At 31.8% G+C, this 20,613-nt stretch overlaps 1 protein-coding gene across 13 annotated transcripts in view; it reads right to left on the bottom strand.

The window, feature by feature from the left end:
• Positions 1-20,613, bottom strand: part of LOC110996449 (sorbin and SH3 domain-containing protein 1) — a 114,374-nt gene that overhangs the window by 48,884 nt on the left and 44,877 nt on the right. For 8 of the 13 annotated variants that reach the window (XM_022264116.2, XM_022264115.2, XM_045633091.1 and 5 more), the window contains exon 1: positions 14,660-18,526. The exons of the other annotated variants lie outside the window; for them this stretch is intronic. In XM_022264116.2, the coding sequence (XP_022119808.2) occupies positions 14,660-18,128 (3,469 nt within the window). In that variant the 5' untranslated portion in view covers positions 18,129-18,526. Of the gene's footprint in view, positions 1-14,659; positions 18,527-20,613 lie in introns of those variants that run through there. 13 annotated transcript variants of the gene reach the window in all.

The following is a 20,613-nucleotide window of genomic DNA, read 5'->3' as shown; positions in this document are numbered from 1 at the left end:
TTTAACGAAGCAGAGACAAGGTAGAGCAAAATATGATTCAGACAGGTTACACATTTGCCAGTTGGCTCTGGTAGCGTTCGGCGTGAAATCGAATTGGCTGAAATTCAGAGACGAAAATATCGTGTTCACTGAAAGTTAAACCTATAACTGCTTCTTATGATAACACAAACCCGTGACATTTAGTTTAATCAGCTGATTCATAATGTTATTTACGTAATAAAGATAGCGGAAAATTAATTTAGCGTAAAAAAAGTGAATAATAGTTTTTTTGTATGTTTGTTGTTTATTAGGAATCTTAATTTCTGTTGTGGGAGCCCTTCAGGCACCAAGATTAATTTTTTGGTGATTTCTGTACTTTTCGTTTTTATATACTATTTATCACCATTAAATTATATGTAATGTTGTCGTTAAATATGTATCAATTTCGTGTCAAAGTATGAATTTTCATATGCCCTACAAAAAGCGTAGTGAGGTCATTGATCTTTGACTGTAACCTTTATAACACAATGGTTATAAATTCAGAATCATTTTTTTCATGACTGCTTGTACTTAAGTATGACGGCAAATTTATTTCATGTAATATATTAATGATACAATCGTACAGATTTTTATCTAATAATGATTTAAAAAAATTATATCCAAAGAATATTATGTTTTAATATTTTGGCCGTATTTTGTCCATGAGGTTAGCAACATTAATGTGTAGGCGAGTTAATTAATTTAAAGTTAATCACAGAACTACATTTATTGTGCCAGAATAGAATGGATTGAAACTGATATTTCTCCATTATTTATTTTCACCAAATTTCTTCAATCCTTATTAACTACGTTTGTTTCTTATGTTACTCTCAAAGTAGCAAATATTACAATATCCTAAAGAAAGTAGATCATGAAACGCAAAAACCGCGACGTAAATTAAAATGTCAAATCCCCATAGTGTCATGTTGTTGATGAATCACAAGATTTTAAATATATTCAGGGTGCGGTGTCATACATGACCGACGCGGGCGCAGCAAATAGAGCCCAGATCCTGTGCTGCGTGTGAATCGACCGCGCCTATCATTGACAACAACATCATTTTATCTTATATATTAAAAAACGTGTTCACAGAAGAATGAATTTTGCTCACCGGTAAAAAGGGCCATAATGACGTACACTATTTTTGTCAGAATAAAGCCATTATGAACGAGGCGAATATTTTAGTTTTAATATTTTTAATATTTACTTTATTCGTAATATTTTAAACTTTCAATATATGGCTATTACAACTAAGAGGTAGGTATAATGAATTTTCTCTAACAAAAGATTGACAAAGAGGCTAGAAGAATGTTAAACCATAAACTATTTTCCTGCCATATACTGTATGGTATTATCAGTAAATTAAATTCATATTATATTAAATTTATGGAATTTCCTTTACTCAGATAATGCTATTAAATACGCATAAATAAGATACAAATCTCCGGGAGCCATTTGCTTAATCCCCAAAAGACAGCTAAATCTTACAAGGGTATCTTATAGCAATGGTAATTCTTTGAATGTATAGATTAGACGGAAACGTCAATGTGTCTATATAATCTTTGTTGAATTTGTGTAAATAATATATATTGAGAACAAAGTATTCAGATTATGTAAAATCTGTCTCTTTTTAACGTAGCGTAAACGAAATTTATCAGCATATCTGATAGACATGAAAACTAATTAAATTACCCAAATTAATAAATTAAATAAATTTTCGAAAGATTCTTATTACAGGAAGGTAAAGGATATCCCTCTATTCTAAGAGAGTCTTGAGGAGATTACTTATTGGCGATAAATCCACGACAATGCAATATGTATTTTTTTTTTAAATTGGGCTCTCTCGTTTATTTCAGCAATAAAGTCTAACTGAAGTATTTCCGAACCAATTCGACTTAGGGTCCTTCAAGAAAAGAGCGTACCAATTCTTAAAAGGCCGGCAACGCACTCGCGAGCCCTCTGGCATTGAGGGTGTCCATGGGCGGCGGTATCACTTAACATCAGGTGAGCCTCCTGCCCGTTTGCCCCCTGTTCTATAAAAAAAAAAAAAAAATGAGCTCTAAGTTCCTAATGTCCCAATTAAGCATTTCTGCATCATACATTGCTCCATTTCTTGACTGCCAAGTAGGTCTTCAGCGCCTCTAAAAATGCATGGAATTTTTGTGCGCTCCACAAATAAACTGAACTGTCACGAGTTCAACTATAACAGTTAATTTTAGCAGCTTAACTAACTGTCATATAATTTCAGCAAACAAACTTTGTTTGGTGCAGTTTAATTTTTTTTTCTGAAAAACTTTGTTTCATTGTTTCGCTTATAGTTTGTGTTATAATTGTATTAAAATCTTTAATGTATTTCTTAGATGAACTCAGTAGGCACGTAAGTCAATGACAATATAATACAGCATTCTTTGAAGCTTTGATTAATAGCTCTGTGACGAGACTACAGAATTGATTTACTAATTTCACAGATCTAATCAACTCTAATGTCATTTAAGTGCAATTTAGATCAATGACAGCTGACACCGACGGGACGTCCATTCACCTTTCACACAATTTATAGATCAGTGACAGGCGCGCAGTAAGGCACAGGATTTTTAAGATATTTCAATGCACTCAACTCAAACCCAATCATATTTGCCGCTCTTGGTGATTTGTATATTTTATGCAATAACGATGCAATACTTAAATAAAACCTTTTTAAAATAAAATAAAATATTATAAAAAGATGAGAATGTATTCCGATTTCAAAATATCCAACATCTCTGTTTGTTTTTGGAAACAAATCCTAAAGTTTTTCAAACATTCCAAATTTACATCTTCTTTCTATTACAACTATCATCGTTAATAAGAATATTCGAAATGCGTTATAATTTTTCTAGTTTGAACGGATTCTGTTACTGTATAGAAGAAATTGAAGATATATCAAGACAAGAAGATACCGCGTTTCAAGCCAAATAAGCACCCACGTCTATTTCTGAATGTAATGATAACGCTATTAAGTCCCTAACCTTGACCTTATATACCTCGTTAGTGAGCCTTTGGTAACGTTTCATACCCAAAATGGTAATTACGATGAAGATTAATTTTTGAATACAGGCTAATAATAATTGGCTCAAAATATAAAAGGGCGAAACTTACTTAATAAGCAAAAAATTTGATTTTGGTTTGAATGATCATTATTTCCAGATTAGCAATACTATAAAAAATATTTTTCCACAATTGTCAAACATTGAAATTTATATATAAAGAATAAATTTCATTGTGCTTGCGCAATTTATAGTCCTGAAGCGAAAATGAATTCGCTCGCTTCGCCAAACGCCTATATCTTTAAAGCAATATTTTTCCAAGCTGCTACATAAAAGTGGAACGGGTTATAATCTTATTTGTTGAAGCCTTGCTCCAGGAATAAAAAGTTAGGAAGCTGTTATACAAATAATATTCCGAGAACGGCGTTGAAATGAAATATTGTAATAAATATTGCTTCTTGAACGCTTAGTTCAAGAATTTCCATGAAAGACAGTTTTTAAATTACAATAAATTTTTACAAAAATTATATTTTCAAATAAACGTTTTATTAATGTTTGCCTTTTAAAAATCGTAGTTAACGAGAGACTGCCTAATTGTGTATAAAATAAATTCGTGTAAAGGAAAGAAAATGCTTTGTTAAATAAGTAAATTGTCAGCCTGGAGGCCCTGCATTAGATTCGTGAGATGCAGATTAATTATAAAGTTTGGTTAAAGAGACGCAAAACTTGTCCCTGATGAACCTTTGGCACTTCTATTATGTTAATTATTTTTTCTCTAGTGACATCCAAAGGAGAATGACTACATCGACATAGGTTGCCCCGCATCTGCTGCAATAGTATTGTTTCTTAATAGACATGTTGGCCTAGTGGCTTCAGCGTGCGACGCATAGTTCATAGTCGTAGGTTCGATCCCCAGCTGTGCACCAATGGACTTTCTATCTATGTGCGCATTTAACATTTGCTCAAACGGTGAAGGAAAACATCGTGAGGACACCAACATGTCTTAGACCCAAAAAGTCGACGACGTGTGTCAGGCACTGGTGATCACCTACTTGCCTATTAGATTTTAAAAAAATGATCATGAAACAGATTCAGAAATCTGAGGCCAAGACCTAAAAGAGGTTGTAGCGCCATTGATTTATTAATTTTTATTTTTATAAAGTTGGTGATCAGCAAGTCGTCAATCTTTGTAGACTGTATGATATTTTCTTTATCGTTAGTGGACACGCGCGTTGGCAGAAGAATGTGTTCTTTAAATTCAAGCCCTTCATACTATGTTCAAACCCATATTGGTTCGGAAATATGTTTGAAGGACAACTTCACATAAAGGTAATGCGCGATAAACTTACAAAATGCTCAGTCGAGGATCTATAGACCTGATGAGGTACCATTTCGTATTATGTCTGAACGACTGAATGAATAAAAGATATTATACGCACAGTTCAGACGCACGAAGTCGGAGTTAAGAATCGATTTTAACCACTAACGCCCAAACCTTATAACATATCTCAATCCATTTTTGACCATCTTAATTCAAATATTGATAAAAGTGTACCAATAACCAATCGACGGATTGTAATAGGCATCTGTCGATACAAGCTATCTATGGTAGGTAGGATCGGTGTATGTGGATAGTCCTTTTTATGAAAATGACAGTTCAACTGTGCCAATATCTGTTTTAAGATTTTTACTTACACCAATTTTTAAAATAATTAAAAAGCTATTTGATATGTTTTAAACATAGACATCTATATTTTAATATTAATTGTACGGTTTCATTTACTTTATTTGGTTTGAATTGATTATGAAATATGAATGAAAAGAGCGAAGCAAATTCTTTTCGTCGCCAAAAATGGATGTCTTCGTATGGTTTGGTTATTGGGAAACAGATAGGAAATCGATCGACTGTCACGGTCTGATTGTTTTCAATCTGAGATTGTGGATTAATTATTGGGTTCGGGTGTATGACTGCTCTCATACTGATCAAAAGTGTTTATATTTCTTGATTAGCGAAACAGCACAAATATATTTATGAACGATAGATTTTATAAAATCATTTTTGAAGCTTACTTCCGTTTGCCCTAATATATTAAACGCGTCGACTGTTGTACTAATGAACATTAATTTAACAAATGAACTCACTTGTGCACTAGGGAACATAACTGTTATATTGAATAATTGTTCACAAACTATTCTATTGTGTTTCAATTAAAACATTTCATTTCCACTAATTTGATAGTTGATATTGAACAAATACATTTTTGTCGATATTTTTACGTAAAATTTTTCGAGTTTGTTTCTATTTATGTACGTATATACCTAGTACAGTTCGACAATTATTAAACCTTAGAAACTATTTATAAAATAACAAAAACACGTTTACCCAAAATAATGGAGTGTTACATGTGTTACATATAACTTTAGTATTAAGTTGATTCAGTCCATGCTCTAAAAAAATCAAAATACCACGTCTGTCGATAAATTGCTTTGAACTCTGAACCGTAATATTAAAATGTCAACGTAAAACATCAAACGCTTACCAAAAAGAGTGTTAACTTGTTTGCGTTCTTCATTCGTTACATAATCCAGTCAATCTAATCATCTACCTTGACCTAACTCCACTAAATGAGCGACTATATCACACCTACATTATTACACCTACTGACAATAATAAACAATTATGTTTATTTATAAATAATCTAAAATATTACTTAAAGTAACAGAAAATACACGCGTGGACAGTGATGGCCTGGCGGCTGGCAAGAATGCATTTTTATTACTTGTTTTTACGACGAATACTTATATTTTATGGCAAAAATCAACGGCATGAAGGATATTTACTTGCCTATAAAGAAAACTAATTAGGAGAACAAACACAGAAATCTCAAACCAAGAGTGGTAGCGCTATATTTTTATAATTATACTGGTGTTGCTCATATCTACGAGTATGGTGTAATATATTATATATTGTAAATTTAAAAACATAGTTCATAGTAAATACTTGCAACCTTAATTACTAATTTAATTGATTGATGTATATGTATATATACATGTGTGTGTGTGTATGTATATATATATTTTTTTCTTTTATTTTTTTGTCATTCGGTTTGTTATGTGTATGTTGTTTAGTTGATATTTAAATGATGATTTTTAAATGTTGTTTAGTGTGTAATAATTTTATGTATGTAATTAATCTGTTTTCTGTTTTTGTACCTAAATGTGAAAATAAAATAAAATAAAATACGCGTCTGCAAGTTTGAAGGACATAAATAATTTATGAATGAAGTCTACGATTGTGTCCAAAGAAATGAGAAATTATTATAACCCTGCCAATTAATATGATACATATCTTACATATAGATTTTATTACTATGATTTCTTTCCGAATAAAGTTTTCCTTATGATTTTCCACAAAGGCTTTTATCCTTGCTATACAATTTGTATTGAACTGCAAATTGCCGATAGCAATTAATCCATTAGCAGTAATTGATCGCAATTTTTAAGCAATTTATTTGCAACAATTCTTACGGTACCTGCGTTTCATCAAGAGTTTTAATGGGTTTAATAATAAAAGCAGGATATCATAATATATGTAGAATTAAACTTATTTTCGACTTTTATAGATTAGTAAGATTCTCTATGAAACTCATGAATAATTTGAATTTAAAGAAATATCGAATAAATAAATTGACCTTCACCAGTGACTTCAGTGTAATCGTCGTTAATCTAACGCTAATTAAACGTTAAAAATATTTATAGGAAATATTACACTTACTTTAAATCCTTAGATAATGATCACAAAAACACATGTCATCTACGCTAACAAATATTGTTTAACTTATATTAACTATTCTAAAGATATCATTATAATTAACTGTATATACTAAATGTAAAGAAAATTCGCGGAAAATGTAAGCCTAGAACGCGTACGTGTGTCGTAGCAAGCGATCTCTAACGGACTGATGAAACTCGCATTGATAACGCGTTGTGACGTGATATCTACATAGGAAAATAGAAAACAATGAGAATGGTACACCATCAGCATAACCTTGGTATTCTTTGGATTCAAATGAGATTTGCATGTTTATAGATACGTGTGTCATTATACATCATACAGTGTTATTTATTTTAAAAGTTATCCATGCAAAGTTTTCAATCCAATTTCATCGTTTTGACCACTCGTATAGAATGAGTATACTTAAAGCAGTACAATAACTGATTTAACATTTATGAGATAAGTATTTCCCTAAAACTAAATCAGTTTGCACTCATTCAACTAAAGTACTATTTTATTTCTGACTCGGATTGTGTTAAAGTCGTAATGGAAAGAGACGAGGTCCAAATGGACTGCTTTATTTCTAGAATATAAGGGCTAGTATTTAAATAAAACCTATTTCACATAAACTCTCTCACAGACGTAAGAAGTACTCGAAATCTTAATTTATTTAAATAATATAATAGATTCACATTAGCTGATATATCATTTGTACATAGTAGTTTTTATGAATATCCGTAAGAATTACCTTTCGTTCAGACAGGAAGATCCTAAATTAACTGGAACAAATATACTGAAATAACTCAAACTAGCCCAGCTAGTTCCTTTAGATGCATAATTAATTAACTGTGTCATGAAGAAACAAATGAATGAAAAACTGTAGGACAAAATCTCTAGAAGCACTTTGTAATTTTATTTAGTAATTCCCGACCGACAATGGCGTCACATAATATATATTTCCGGTTCCAGATTAAGGTCAGGCACCAGCCACTATACCAATTTTAATTTGTGTTTTACATAAAAATACTTACTTTTAACATAGGTTTAAAAATGAAAGTACAGCATTACAATGTTTACACGTAAAATCAATTATGCAAGTATTATGTTTTAGTCATGGATTTGTAAAAAACAATTGTTGGAGAGAGTTATCAAAGACGTAATAATGTGATGTTCCTACTAGCAATTTAAACTTTCCCCTCCTTATAATTTCAAACCATATTTTTTAACGTTTAGTAATTAAAATGAGACTTATATGGGTTTATTGGCAACGTGGTTTCATAGAAAGCGCAACTGATACCCACTCCATATAAATCTATGACTCAGAGTAATTGCTATGTGTGTTTACTAAAATATGATCTATAGTCTAACTATACAATTCTTTTTTACTGTTTTCTTTAGAGTTACCTGTATGATGTATCCTAGTAGTCATAAGCACTCCCCTTGCACCATGTAACTTTTTTTAACTTTTATTATTATTATTTAATTCGGGTGTTCGTAAAAAATATCCAACAATGCTATGCAAAATAAATTTAAGTTCCGAAACCCCAATGGCACACATGTTTTATCTTTTAGCCAAAACGCCGCCTTGAACAAATTGCAAGTGATTCGCAAAAAGTAGGGCATACTAACAACGAATTTCCTAATTAATTCAAATAAGGTTCTAAACTAGAAACTGATCTATTTGGTACAACAAAGGGTACCTTCATAGATAAAAGCTCAAAGCCTCCAGATAACTCATTGTAAACCGGGATCTATAAGGAAATGGGATATTAACCTTTGGTGTTAGTTATTACGGTCGTAAGATTGTAGTTATCCGTTTATTGTCCGAGAGGTATTATAGTCGTTCTAACCAAAGAACCCCTTATCAGTAATATTTTGAATTATTTTATTTTAAAAGTCAATATTTTTATAATTTTAGACAGCGAAGCGCACATGACGCCATAAAACGAACTACCATGTATTCTACGAAGATATCTTTCGATAATAGATTCAAGAGTAATGTGGCCCATTTCTCCCTGGTACACTATAAACGATACGCAGCCTTACAAATCAGCTGATTGCTAGTATTCATTGGCTTTTTTCTGTCTACTCCCCGGCCATGGTGTCCAAGGACGTTTTTCTTTCTCTTATATTTTCTTGTATATGTTCCTTAATAAAAATATTAATTAGGGTAGAATTATAATTATTTTATATATCCAGATAAATTAATCCTATATCTTACTCACTTGTATAAATTTAGATTTGTATAAAAGGGCTATTAAACTCAAAGGCACTGAACGTTCAGGGAGCGTGTTGGGACGTTATTAATTTAACCACAACTCTAATTAATCTTACCCGCTGCGAGTTCACACGACCGCGGTTTTAACTATAAATTTTGACTGCCATAATTTGTATAATATTGTTATGAAATTTCATTGCGTTATTGGTGTAGGTCTGAATGTAAACAAGGCGTGAGTCACGAAAGCGGCTGGTCCTGATCGAAGTTAAACAAAGTATATGTAGTAATAATAATAATCCAATGTTGCTACAAACCTATTTTATAGTTTTGATTTATTAGAACATTTTTAATTTATATTATATATTTTTAATTTATACTATATTACACAAGACTTTGTTACCGATATTGCTAAGTTTCAATAATACTATTATTATCATTTCCTACTGAGTATTAATATATTCTTTTTTTTTGCGACTGAGGCGCAAACTAGCTGATGTGGTCTCTGGCAGAATGACCAGCTCTGTGGAACACTCTGCTCCTCAGCATAATGCTGATCCAGGGCCATTTACAGCCACAGCACACACGCAATATATGCTTGAGACGGACCGAAGGGGAAAGGGAAAAAATAATATACCTCTCTTTATATCTTTTATTTAAATTTTTCTCTTTGATTACTGCTGTGTTGTGTATTTATGTGTGTATGTTTTGTTTGTAATATGTCTATGTCACCTGGGCCGATCAGAAGTCTGACTCACGCTTGCGTTTTTGAATCTAAGGAATGGTCATATACAAAGACAGAAAGTACATTGGTGCACATCCGGGGGTGGAACATATGATCTTAGCGATGAGTCGCAGTTTTTTTTTATCGAATAGGGGGCAAACGCGCAGGAGGTTCACCTGATGTTAAGTGATACCGCCCATGGACACTGAATGCCAGAGGGCTTATAAGAATTGATTCTTTTCTTTAGTTTAGTTTGAAGCCATTACGCCAACACTATTTGTAGAACAGGATTTAAGTAGTATAAAATAGTCTATTAGTAATTCTTCTAGTAATGAAAAAAATTCTAAACTTGTCATTAGATGTCACGTTTCAAAGATCATTTTATTATAATAGCGACATCTATCAATAGCCAATGAAAGTATTCACGATAGTAATAAAAACTGCCAATAGATAGCGCAGTGGTGCGTAAAAAAAATAAGAAATACATATTAATTATATAATTTTGATATTAATATTGTTTAATTATATAATATTTTTCTATATACAAGTTTGCGTATAAATAGTAATCATAATATCAAAATGCACTGATTAAGGCCATGTCATAATCTAAATTGAAAATTAATTTATTGCTTACTCATTAGAGTGTCAAATGAATATCAATTATTGTAATACCACAAGCGTACAAAATTACTGTGATATCGTATTTATAAGGTTAATAATGATAGGTCATTTAATTTCTATAATTTACCTTATTGAAGGTTCTAACTTCTATCGATATAGCGATAAAGATTTAAATGCCGGCAACGCACTTGCGAGCTGTTTTTCTTCTTCGAAGTATTTTATTTTTTTCTTGAATGACGATATTAGCCCTAACTAAAAGTAATTATTTCGAACATTTAAAAGGTAATAATAATTACAATGGCCAAAAAGCAGAGGCGCTCGAACATGACAGTGTCAGATTTCTGTATTAGTTTCATGCTCATTTATTTTTCTAATAGACGTATATTTTTCTTAATAGAACATTTTTAAAAAACGGTGAGCGTACCTACCACCTTAGAGAAGAGAGTCGCACGCTGAAGACACTAGACACAAGACCGCTAAATACGATATAAGTACATCCAATATAAAAAAAACAATTTCTAAAATACTGCTGAATATAGAAACGTCAAACATTTCAGATGCATGAAATGAACTGTCCTTGGGATCCTGCTCCCGTTTTTTATATTTGTTAAGCTATAAGAAAACAATAATTTGTAACAAAACCTTGGAGCATTTCTTATCTTATTTTACATTATCCGTAGATAAACTTATCAATTATCAAAACTTTATTCAATTGGAAGGTCATCTCATCTAAGACAATACACGATAAGAGAAAAGTAGGTTAATTTTTGTATTGTGAAATGAAAAAGCGGAATAAATACGTTTTACAAATGATTGGGGCCCGGCGGGACGTCACTTCCGCTGTCAAAGAGCTTCCGGGGACTCTTTGTTAGGGTCTGTCATTTTAAATGACTGGTCACATGTAACGCTAAGCGTCGTCAATACAAAATCGTAAAACATATTCAATGTAAAGTTTAATTATATAGAGAATCTTTGAACAAGATCAATATTTTTTTATTTATTAGCAATATTTGACTGTTTTGAGACAATCGTAATTATAACGAGATAATTAACTTAGTTTTTTAATCATTAAAATATATAGGATTATCAAAAGCAGTCTTTGGGTTAGTAGCTTATGCGACTCTCATCCTTGAGGTCGTAGGTTCGATTGGGTTGTGTAAAAATAGCCTTTCTGTATACTGTAACAGACATTCCTTAAAACCATAAATCAAAATGTGTCAGACTGCAGGCAGATCACTCACTTGTCTATGAAAAAGAAATGGGCAAAGTAACACAGACCCATATAATAATCCAAAGAGTTGTATTCACTGTACTATTATATAATATAATCATGTTGTTAATACTTCTTAACACAACGTTTAAATATATTTTTATATATCTCTCGATGTACTGCATACATAGGTAGGGAACAATACTATTGCATTAAAACATTTTACATCATGTCATGTTTCACCAGTTTTTAATCGTTTCTTACAATAATTTTAGGGCCATAAAAGTTAAATTAAACATTCAAAACTTTTGCCTATTTACTACTTTAATTTAATATTATTCAAAGATCATAATGAACAATTAAATAGGAAAAGATGAAACTTACAAATAGATATTAGATCATAAAGAGTTCATGAAAGAATAGTCTATTACTGTGCATTACGTATTGACGTAAACATCAGCTTGCCAATTGTGAGCCAGGTTTAAATATATTATGCCTATCTTTACGACTGATTGAACCGCCAAGCATAGACTAGACTTTGCCAGAAAATGGAACATCTTAGTATTCATCTATTTTTAGTCGAATCAATGGTATCAAAGATCTTCAGTAAGCTAATAAAGTTATTTACAAAACGAAACGTATATATACACATTAACTATGATACTATGACTATAACATATTTAAACAGGTTGGTTACGCTTTAATACGAAAACCACCTTATTATAATTTTCTATGAATACGCGTTTCTTGGAAATCCCTTAAAATATATAAATGTAATTCAGTGCATATTCAGTTTAAATACATTTACATGTAATCGTAGCTAGTACAGATAACATGTTAAATTAGTAAATGTAAGAGGATAGTAATAATAAGTTTCGTTAGTTCAAAAAGCATTCGTAGACTATAAAAACTAGAACGCAGTATCAACGTATACTTAATAGAATTATTGAGCTTTCACCCGCAGCTATGCCCGCATCAATTTCGGCCACCGTTATATTTCAGTAAATTTTCATAAAACCATATTGTTTAATACACTTCTCCTCAAACATCACACGTTGAAGGTGTACTATACAAATACGGTTAGTTTTTATCGTTTTAATACTGAATATTATAATTTCAGGGTTTTGTATAAGATTCTCTCCTTGTTTTTAAAAAAGTCAGTAAAATGGTTTGATAACAAAATAGAACCTGTACTAGCCCCGCTCTGGAATAGATAATTATAATTGAAATTTCGACCCTCATTTATCAGGGCTTAGATTAATAATTTAGAGTGCACGTCGATCTCGTCAACAACGGTGTTATATCATCATAATGGAATTTAGTGAATATTGCATATACAATGTAATCTAAATAATATACATAGTGTTTACTTACATTCTAGTGTAAGTTGTCATTGATGTAGGTGATTTTTGTGATTCTTAATAACTATATTTTTTCTATTGAGAATCGTACCCAGGGTCTACGATTTGCACTGCGTAACATGATTTTTTTTTTACTAAATAATTAAATCAAGAATATCCATAGCGCAAAATCACCTGCATCATGAGCATATCATGCTCATTTTCAGTGTAATTGTTTGGTTAATAATTTATGTTAGATGTAGGACTACGAATTAAATTTAAAAAAAATTGAATTTCAAGTTGAAGGCCATTCTTAATTATAATCTGGATTTAGTGTATTTTCAAGATTCCATGATTTCCAGATACCACAAAACATATCACACATTTTCGAATAAAAAGTAAGAAACTGTCGCGTAAAGAAGAAAACGTTAGTCACCAAAGGCCATTTCGTACGAATATAGCCTGAACTAAATATTTTCACGGGCATTGCTCTCTTGCAAATGATATTTGGAAGTATAAGCCGAACCAGTTTTTCATAAATAATATTTGTAACAATTTACTAATAAACACGTAGATATAAAACACATTTATCGCATAATGTACTATAGTTTAGACACGTTTCAATCTTCAAAATATTGAGTTTTGTTGGCACAAAAGTTCTAATTATTTAATCATAAATATTTTGACAAAGGAATTCTAATGAAACAAAGGTCTTCTACAAAAATGCTAAATTAATTTCTATTAGGTAAATGATCACACATACCCTCTCAAAAATACACAGTCACACACACATAAACACAGGCATACACACAAACAACCCCAATATATATACATATCAGTGTCATATTTTATTCGGTTATGCAGTTAATGGCAATTCTTTCATATATTTGCTTTTGGCTACCTGAATAAAAAAATTATAAAACATTTTCGACAACAAAAATAAACCTAGTAACGTCATGTTAGTAATTAACTTGTTTATGCATTTGCCATTTCGATAACACAGTTATCTAGCAAATGCTAATTTCCATACGTAATCAAAATGCCTATTATATATCTAACATGAAAATTTATTTAATGTAATGATGACTGTAATATTAAACCACTAACAATGTAATACAAAATGTATTTCTGAATGCCAACAAGCTTGTTAAATCTAATAAAGAATGATTCTTCTGACTCAACTATTTCTTTTAATCCAATATTATGCAAGCATTTTTTTTTAAATAAGATAAATATTAATGGATAAATAATCTATTTTCCTTTTTTTATATGAAACAGATACAAACCGACAGGCTCACTTGTTGATTATTAATACCGCCCATGACAGGGGTCGTGAATGCGTTGCCAGCCTTTAAGGAATTGGTACGCTCTTTTATTAAAGGATTCTAAGTGGATAAGTTTCAGTCAAAATTTATTATTGAACATTATGTTTTTATTAGGATATGTAGTGACATGTGCATTAGTGAATTTTATTGAACTATCTTACCTTAGTCATTTGCGTCTTCTTTAGATTTAATTTATCAAATTCTACAAATTAACACTTATAATAACATCAAAACATGCGAAATATATCATGCTTCTACTACATTAAATGTTTTTGAAAATCCTTAATATCATAATACATCAACGGCGGAATAACCGAAATATATATTTAGTTATTGTTAATATTAATATTATCACTGCACACAAAACAACACCATGCGAAGCAGTTTCTTTAGATTCCGACTCACCAGGACTCTCACTTTTAACACTTTTGTCTTTCGCTCTAAACTTCACAAAGTCTTGTAAATGATTTGGTAATTTTTGAACGTCTTTTTCTTCACCAGAATCGATCACTTTTATTTTATGTTCAATCACTTTTGGTTCTTTATAAGCGTTTCTATCATATTCATCTTCCGTTTCTGGATCCTTAAAGCCCAACTTATTCCACCTATCCTTGGCTCGGTCAATAAATTCTTTTTCAATGCGATTGTTAACTTTTGAATCGAAAGTTGTTAATTCCGATGAGCTCTTAGAATACGTATTATTACTTGAGCACGGTGTTTTGGTTATTTTTATAATCTTCTTTTGTTTTCTTTCCTCGCGTTCTGCCATTTGGCTAAGATATTCAGTATACATTTTATTTCTTAATAATTCTTCTTGGCTTTTACTAAACACTGATGACAATTTTCCGGGACTTGGTGAAATAAGCGCCGGTAAAACCCCGTGACTTTGGCTATTTCTAATACGATTAAATGACTTATAAGATTCACTTTCAAACTCTTCATTTAACATAGGAGCTCTAGGTCCTCTTTTTTGAGGTGTATTAATTCGTTCCCTTTCTAGTCGACAAATCTCTGCTTCAACTTCTTTTTCTTTTCGGCGAATATATTCCATTTGTTGATCACATAAATCTTTAGGCAAAGATGGACGTCTTGGATGTAGATCTGCTCTCGCTTGCCTAAACCTGTCATTATAATGTCTGTGCATATTTTGAATAGAGGAAATATCATCTTCTATCTCTTGACTTAAGTTACCGGTCGAGAAGTGAAAATATTTTTTATGGTTTTTCACTGACTTAAAAGAATTATCAAGAAAATCTGATGACTCATCACTTTCGTACAAAGATGATGAATATTTTCTCGGCTTTGGCGGTGGTATAGGCTTAAAATTATTTGAGGGGCTATGTATACTTTGTTCACTTCTTGGTTTAACAGGGAATTCTCTACCAACTCTCATTATATGGCCTTGACTTGTATGTGTCTCATCTATATTAGAATTATTATCAAAATTTGATTTTGGTTTCTGTGAATTGGTAGTCACTAATGGGTTGCGAAGTAATGCTAATAAACGACTTCCAGTTTGAGATTTAAATGGCACATCAATTGGATTAGACAATTCGATTTTGTTTATTACGTTTTCTTTTTGTTCGGATGTGTTTGTATTTTTAAGATGTGATAATGAATTTGTTGTCTCCATTAACATTTTTTGCGAAGGAGATAGACAGTTATATCGCTTACTCTCTGATTTTATAGAATTATTTTTTAATGCATCGTCTTGATTAATTTTTAACGAAGATTTGCGAGGTTGTACAGCAGGAGGCGTTACAATTTTATCACGTGGTATAGTGTTGACACTAGATCCGTTTTGTTTTACACTATTGATATCCTTAAAAGTTGTGATTCTTGATAAACCAATGGGAGCAGCGTGGTCACTTAGCGTTTGCAATCGTTGTGATACACTAGCTAATTCTTCTAATATCTGTTCACCATATGGCAAGTTACAAATTTTTTCCAAACACATATCTCGCAGACTTGGGGTTTCTATGGCTCTATTATACGTAATATTATGGCGATTTATATTTTGAACATTTATTATGACATCTTTAACGTGACTTTTATTTTCACTTGAGTGTGTTAAGGATTCATTACTTTTATCATTTTCATCAAATTCAGCCATAGAAATATCATTTAGTGAAGAACACTTAGGATTATACTTTGCAGTACATTGAGAAGAGCCAACGCTGCTAGATGAGTCTTGCCGTTCCAATGAATCATTGTGATATTCTTGCGTTGCATCTGTTTCTGAAACTACTTCATTTATTAAATTATTTATAGCATCGTTTAGTTCACATTTCAAAACTTTTATTTCAAGATCATAATTATCTACCACTTTTTTCGTATCCAACGATGGAGTCAGTGTTTCAGTAATAGGCTTTTCTACATCTTTTACGAATAGATTAGTATTTATATTATCTGTTGATAAAACAAGAATCTCGTGATTATCTTTAGAAATATTTTTATCATTTCGTTCGTTTTCAGAATAATAATTGTCAAATTTCTGGTTCGCCTTCTCATTATCATCTTCTAAGCTGTTATTGTTTATTTTATGTTCAACTTGTGACTTGACAACGTTAAAATTGTAATCATTTTTTAAGAATTTATCGGTATCAACGACTTCAATCGTAGGTGTTATAATACGCACAGATACATCACTATCGTCATTTTTTTCTTCAATTTCATTATTATCATAAAGAGAACTAGTGCTGCTAGATGAGTCTGTGAGATATACAATTTCAGCTCCTGTAATTTTTTCAACAGTCGACGTCGTCCAGGAACCTCTTGCTTCAGTTATCTCTGGATTCTTAAGTTGAGCATCAACACGTATGCATTCTTGACTTATTAAATTATTCGATTTGCGCCCCTTTCTAAACTTGATTTCTGGTTTTGTTTCATTTGTTGCATAGAAAACATCATCGTCTAACTCTTCATCTTCACTTTTTTTGTCAATAAGGTAAGAATGACGACGCGAAACTGATGAAGATTCCCCGCTTGCTTCTTCATCAATTACATGTAAAGATCTCGCAGGTCCTGTCATAGAACTATAAATTTCTTCAGTCTGTTGTTTCTTGCGTAAACGTTGTTTTATATCATGATTCACTTGCTGCTCTATTTCTGGTTTAATTTCCAATTCTTTACAAGCTCCTGTATTTGAAGATAAATTTAATGTATTTAAATATTGTCTTAAAGATTTCTCTTCTTCGGGGCTCATAGATTTAATCTCTTCACATTCTGCTACGTTAAGTGGTAGAGTTATTATAGATAATACTCCTGGAGCTACATTTTCTTCTTCGATGTAGCTAAATTTTTTTATATCACATGTGTTTTCCCATTCTACCTCAGGCTCAAATTCGCTGATAATTATATTACTTGAGTCTGCTAAGGAGCTGCTTATGTCATTTTTATCAAGACCTTCAACAATTTCTACAATAATAGGTCGATCATCATTATCAGCACTTTTACTTTTTACATCACTTCGCAATTTTGGTATTGATTTTATAGTTTTTTCTGGAGATTCCACTGTATAACCTTCGAATAATTGAGTATTTTCTTTAGTTATTATGCCTGCAGCTGACGTTGACTGAGAGGGTGGTATGGCACTAGAAGATTCGATTTTTTTTGGTAGTTGTTTTAAGTCAGTTGAGATTTCAGAATCAACGCTTGTTGTCACTGCAGGAGTACCAGTTTCACCAACAAGTTTTTCTTGCGATTCCGTGATTTCATTTCTTGTTATTGCCGAACAATCACTTTTTTTAATACCTTCCGGTCGCTGGTCACATGTTACAGTTGAAATACGTGTATTATTATTACTCGGTTGCTGCTGCCCTTTGTTCTTCCTTTTATTTTTATTGTTCTTGCGCTTTTTATTTTTATCGGGCATATCGATATACTCACACCAGTACTTTAATAACTGATAAGAAACGTTTATATACAATGCACAAACACAAGCACGATGTGTTAACGTATAAAGTACACGTCTGCGCCGGTATGTTTAGCGTGGGTGCTAACGTTGACGTAATGTATTACGTAGACACATTGACGTTAGGGATTTAGTTTCGGCTTTCACAAGGGCTTGTTAACTGGGCTCTGAATAGGTTCACAATCGTTCAAAACTTTGTTTCGCGAGCGACAGCTAAGCGCGACAGTCATGCGCCCGCACTGGGATTTACTAATAATTATAAATGGGTTGAAGTACGCAGGCGCGCATTAGAATTATTTTTATGCTGAGAATGTACGCGGTGCGCGTTCGTCGAACGAAGGGAAGTCCGCTCGGCGCGCCGGCTACTTCATACTAACAAACAAATGTATTATCAGCACGGGCGATTTAAGTTGTTATTAATTAAAATTGCACAGGCGTTTCTTATCCATTTTTGGCTTACCTAACGGAGAAAAACAATAGTATATTTGAAACTTATAAGGAGGCAGCGGATGGCACGTATAATGTTGTAACAAATTTTAAATCTTAATATTGAATAAAAACAATTTTATTTGAAACTAAGTGACCCACTTACCTGTTATCACGGGATTTAAATTGGCGCAGAAATAGAGGCTTACGTTTTTAACATAAATATTTTAATTTTGGTTTTAGTGCGCTCTAATTTCTGTTAAAATAAAAAACCAACATCCTTTCTAAAAACGTTGCAGTCCTGAATAAAATCATATTTTTATTGGATCTTACAAATAAATGCAGCAACGGCGTAGTTCAAGTTAACAATTGATGGTAAGGAAGTAGGTGGTTACAAATTAATTCGTAACAAAAGTGGGCTAAAAGTAGACCAGTTGATCTAGACTTGCAGGTCACCCAGACTGATTGGACACTTCCACTGTTATATACAAATTACGGATGTGGTCACAATGCATTTAATAAACCGGTTTCAGAAATTCAAAGTAATCCTGTGTATAGTAATTCATATTACCAAATTTTTCTGCATTTTGGGTACTTCGATAAAAAGTGAGTATCATGCAAGACGAATATATTTTTCATTAACAAATAACTGGATAATACTAATGCGTAAATATGTGCACACACCTTGGCAACTATGAGGACCCTAATTAGTAAGAAATACGTTGATATCGCGTTGCAGGTAAACATGAGACGCGGTTTCAAAGGTAATTAATTGCTTAAGAAACTTCGGGAAATAAATTAATGTGTGTTACAGTGTATGTTGTAGATATTACTCGCAACAACTTCTTATTGATAATACTAATAAAAGAAGGACTAGAGATTGGTGTGCTATATGATAATAATCCAGTGACTACTCTGGATGTCTACCGTGGCCTTAGATTTCATCTGTATATATAAACATTTTTATTTTATAGAATGATTTTTGAATTGGCAATAACGGTTGCAGTTGTTTTCCTACGCCGTACGCAATAAATCATAATAGTAAATATGTTTTAATAATAAATAGGTTTTTAAATACTTTACGGCAAGTATATCCATGCTGATTTTCATTTATCACAGTTGCCCACATTAAAGAAAAACCATTGGCACAGACGGGTTAAGCATTGAGAAAACCTTGTATCACTAGGTTAACATAATATTAAAATCGCCGTATATTATAAAAATAAGTGTAACACATTCCACACTGCAATGTCAGATGCATAAAATTATTTTTAGCCACTGCCTAGCTGTTTGCAGATTTGACGACTATGACGATATACTTTAATATTTGCGTAGAATAAAAAGAGTGTGTTATTTTCCAAGGATCAAAGTGCTGATAGAAAATTATATATTTGTACAGTAATTTCTTTTATCATTTTTTATAGTCCAGCCGTACTAAAAGTACTTTAAGATATTTTCTTCTTAATCTACTCGGAACATTGAAGAAAAAACAAATACATAAAGATTCGTTATATCAATATATTCTGAAACACTGCAGAGGATCCACTATAATGAACGAAAAATAGGTCAAGACTTATAAAAAGCTTTTAAAAATAGCAACATTCGTAACATTAACTACGTACAACTTACGTCACATTATAAAATATCGTTTCTTAACTCATTGATTATAATTATGTAAGTATAGAAAAGGGTCAAAATTTAACATAGGTACAGGGAAAATATAATTCTTAGATGTAACTAAATGTTTAGCGTATATCTATTGCACATAATAACAAAAGCACCAAATTAATACAGAACAAAATAGAGAAGAGTGCACAGAGAGTTAAAACCAAAAAGTTTTTATTATACTCGTATGTGTCATATAGAATATGTTCTTAAGGAAAAAATCATTGATAATATTAGTCGCTTAAGGTTGAGTGCGAAATCTATACTTAGCGAATAATGACTTACAAAGCATTTTAAAGGGGCAGATGTCATAAATCAAGCTCCCGAGGGTGACCTTCCAGGAATATCACAAAAT

The sequence above is a fragment of the Pieris rapae genome, chromosome 2 (genome assembly GCF_905147795.1).
Source record: "Pieris rapae chromosome 2, ilPieRapa1.1, whole genome shotgun sequence".
Taxonomy (NCBI): Eukaryota; Metazoa; Arthropoda; class Insecta; order Lepidoptera; family Pieridae; genus Pieris; species Pieris rapae.
Note: the sequence above shows the minus strand (reverse complement) of the source record. Positions and strands in the feature narration are given on the sequence as shown.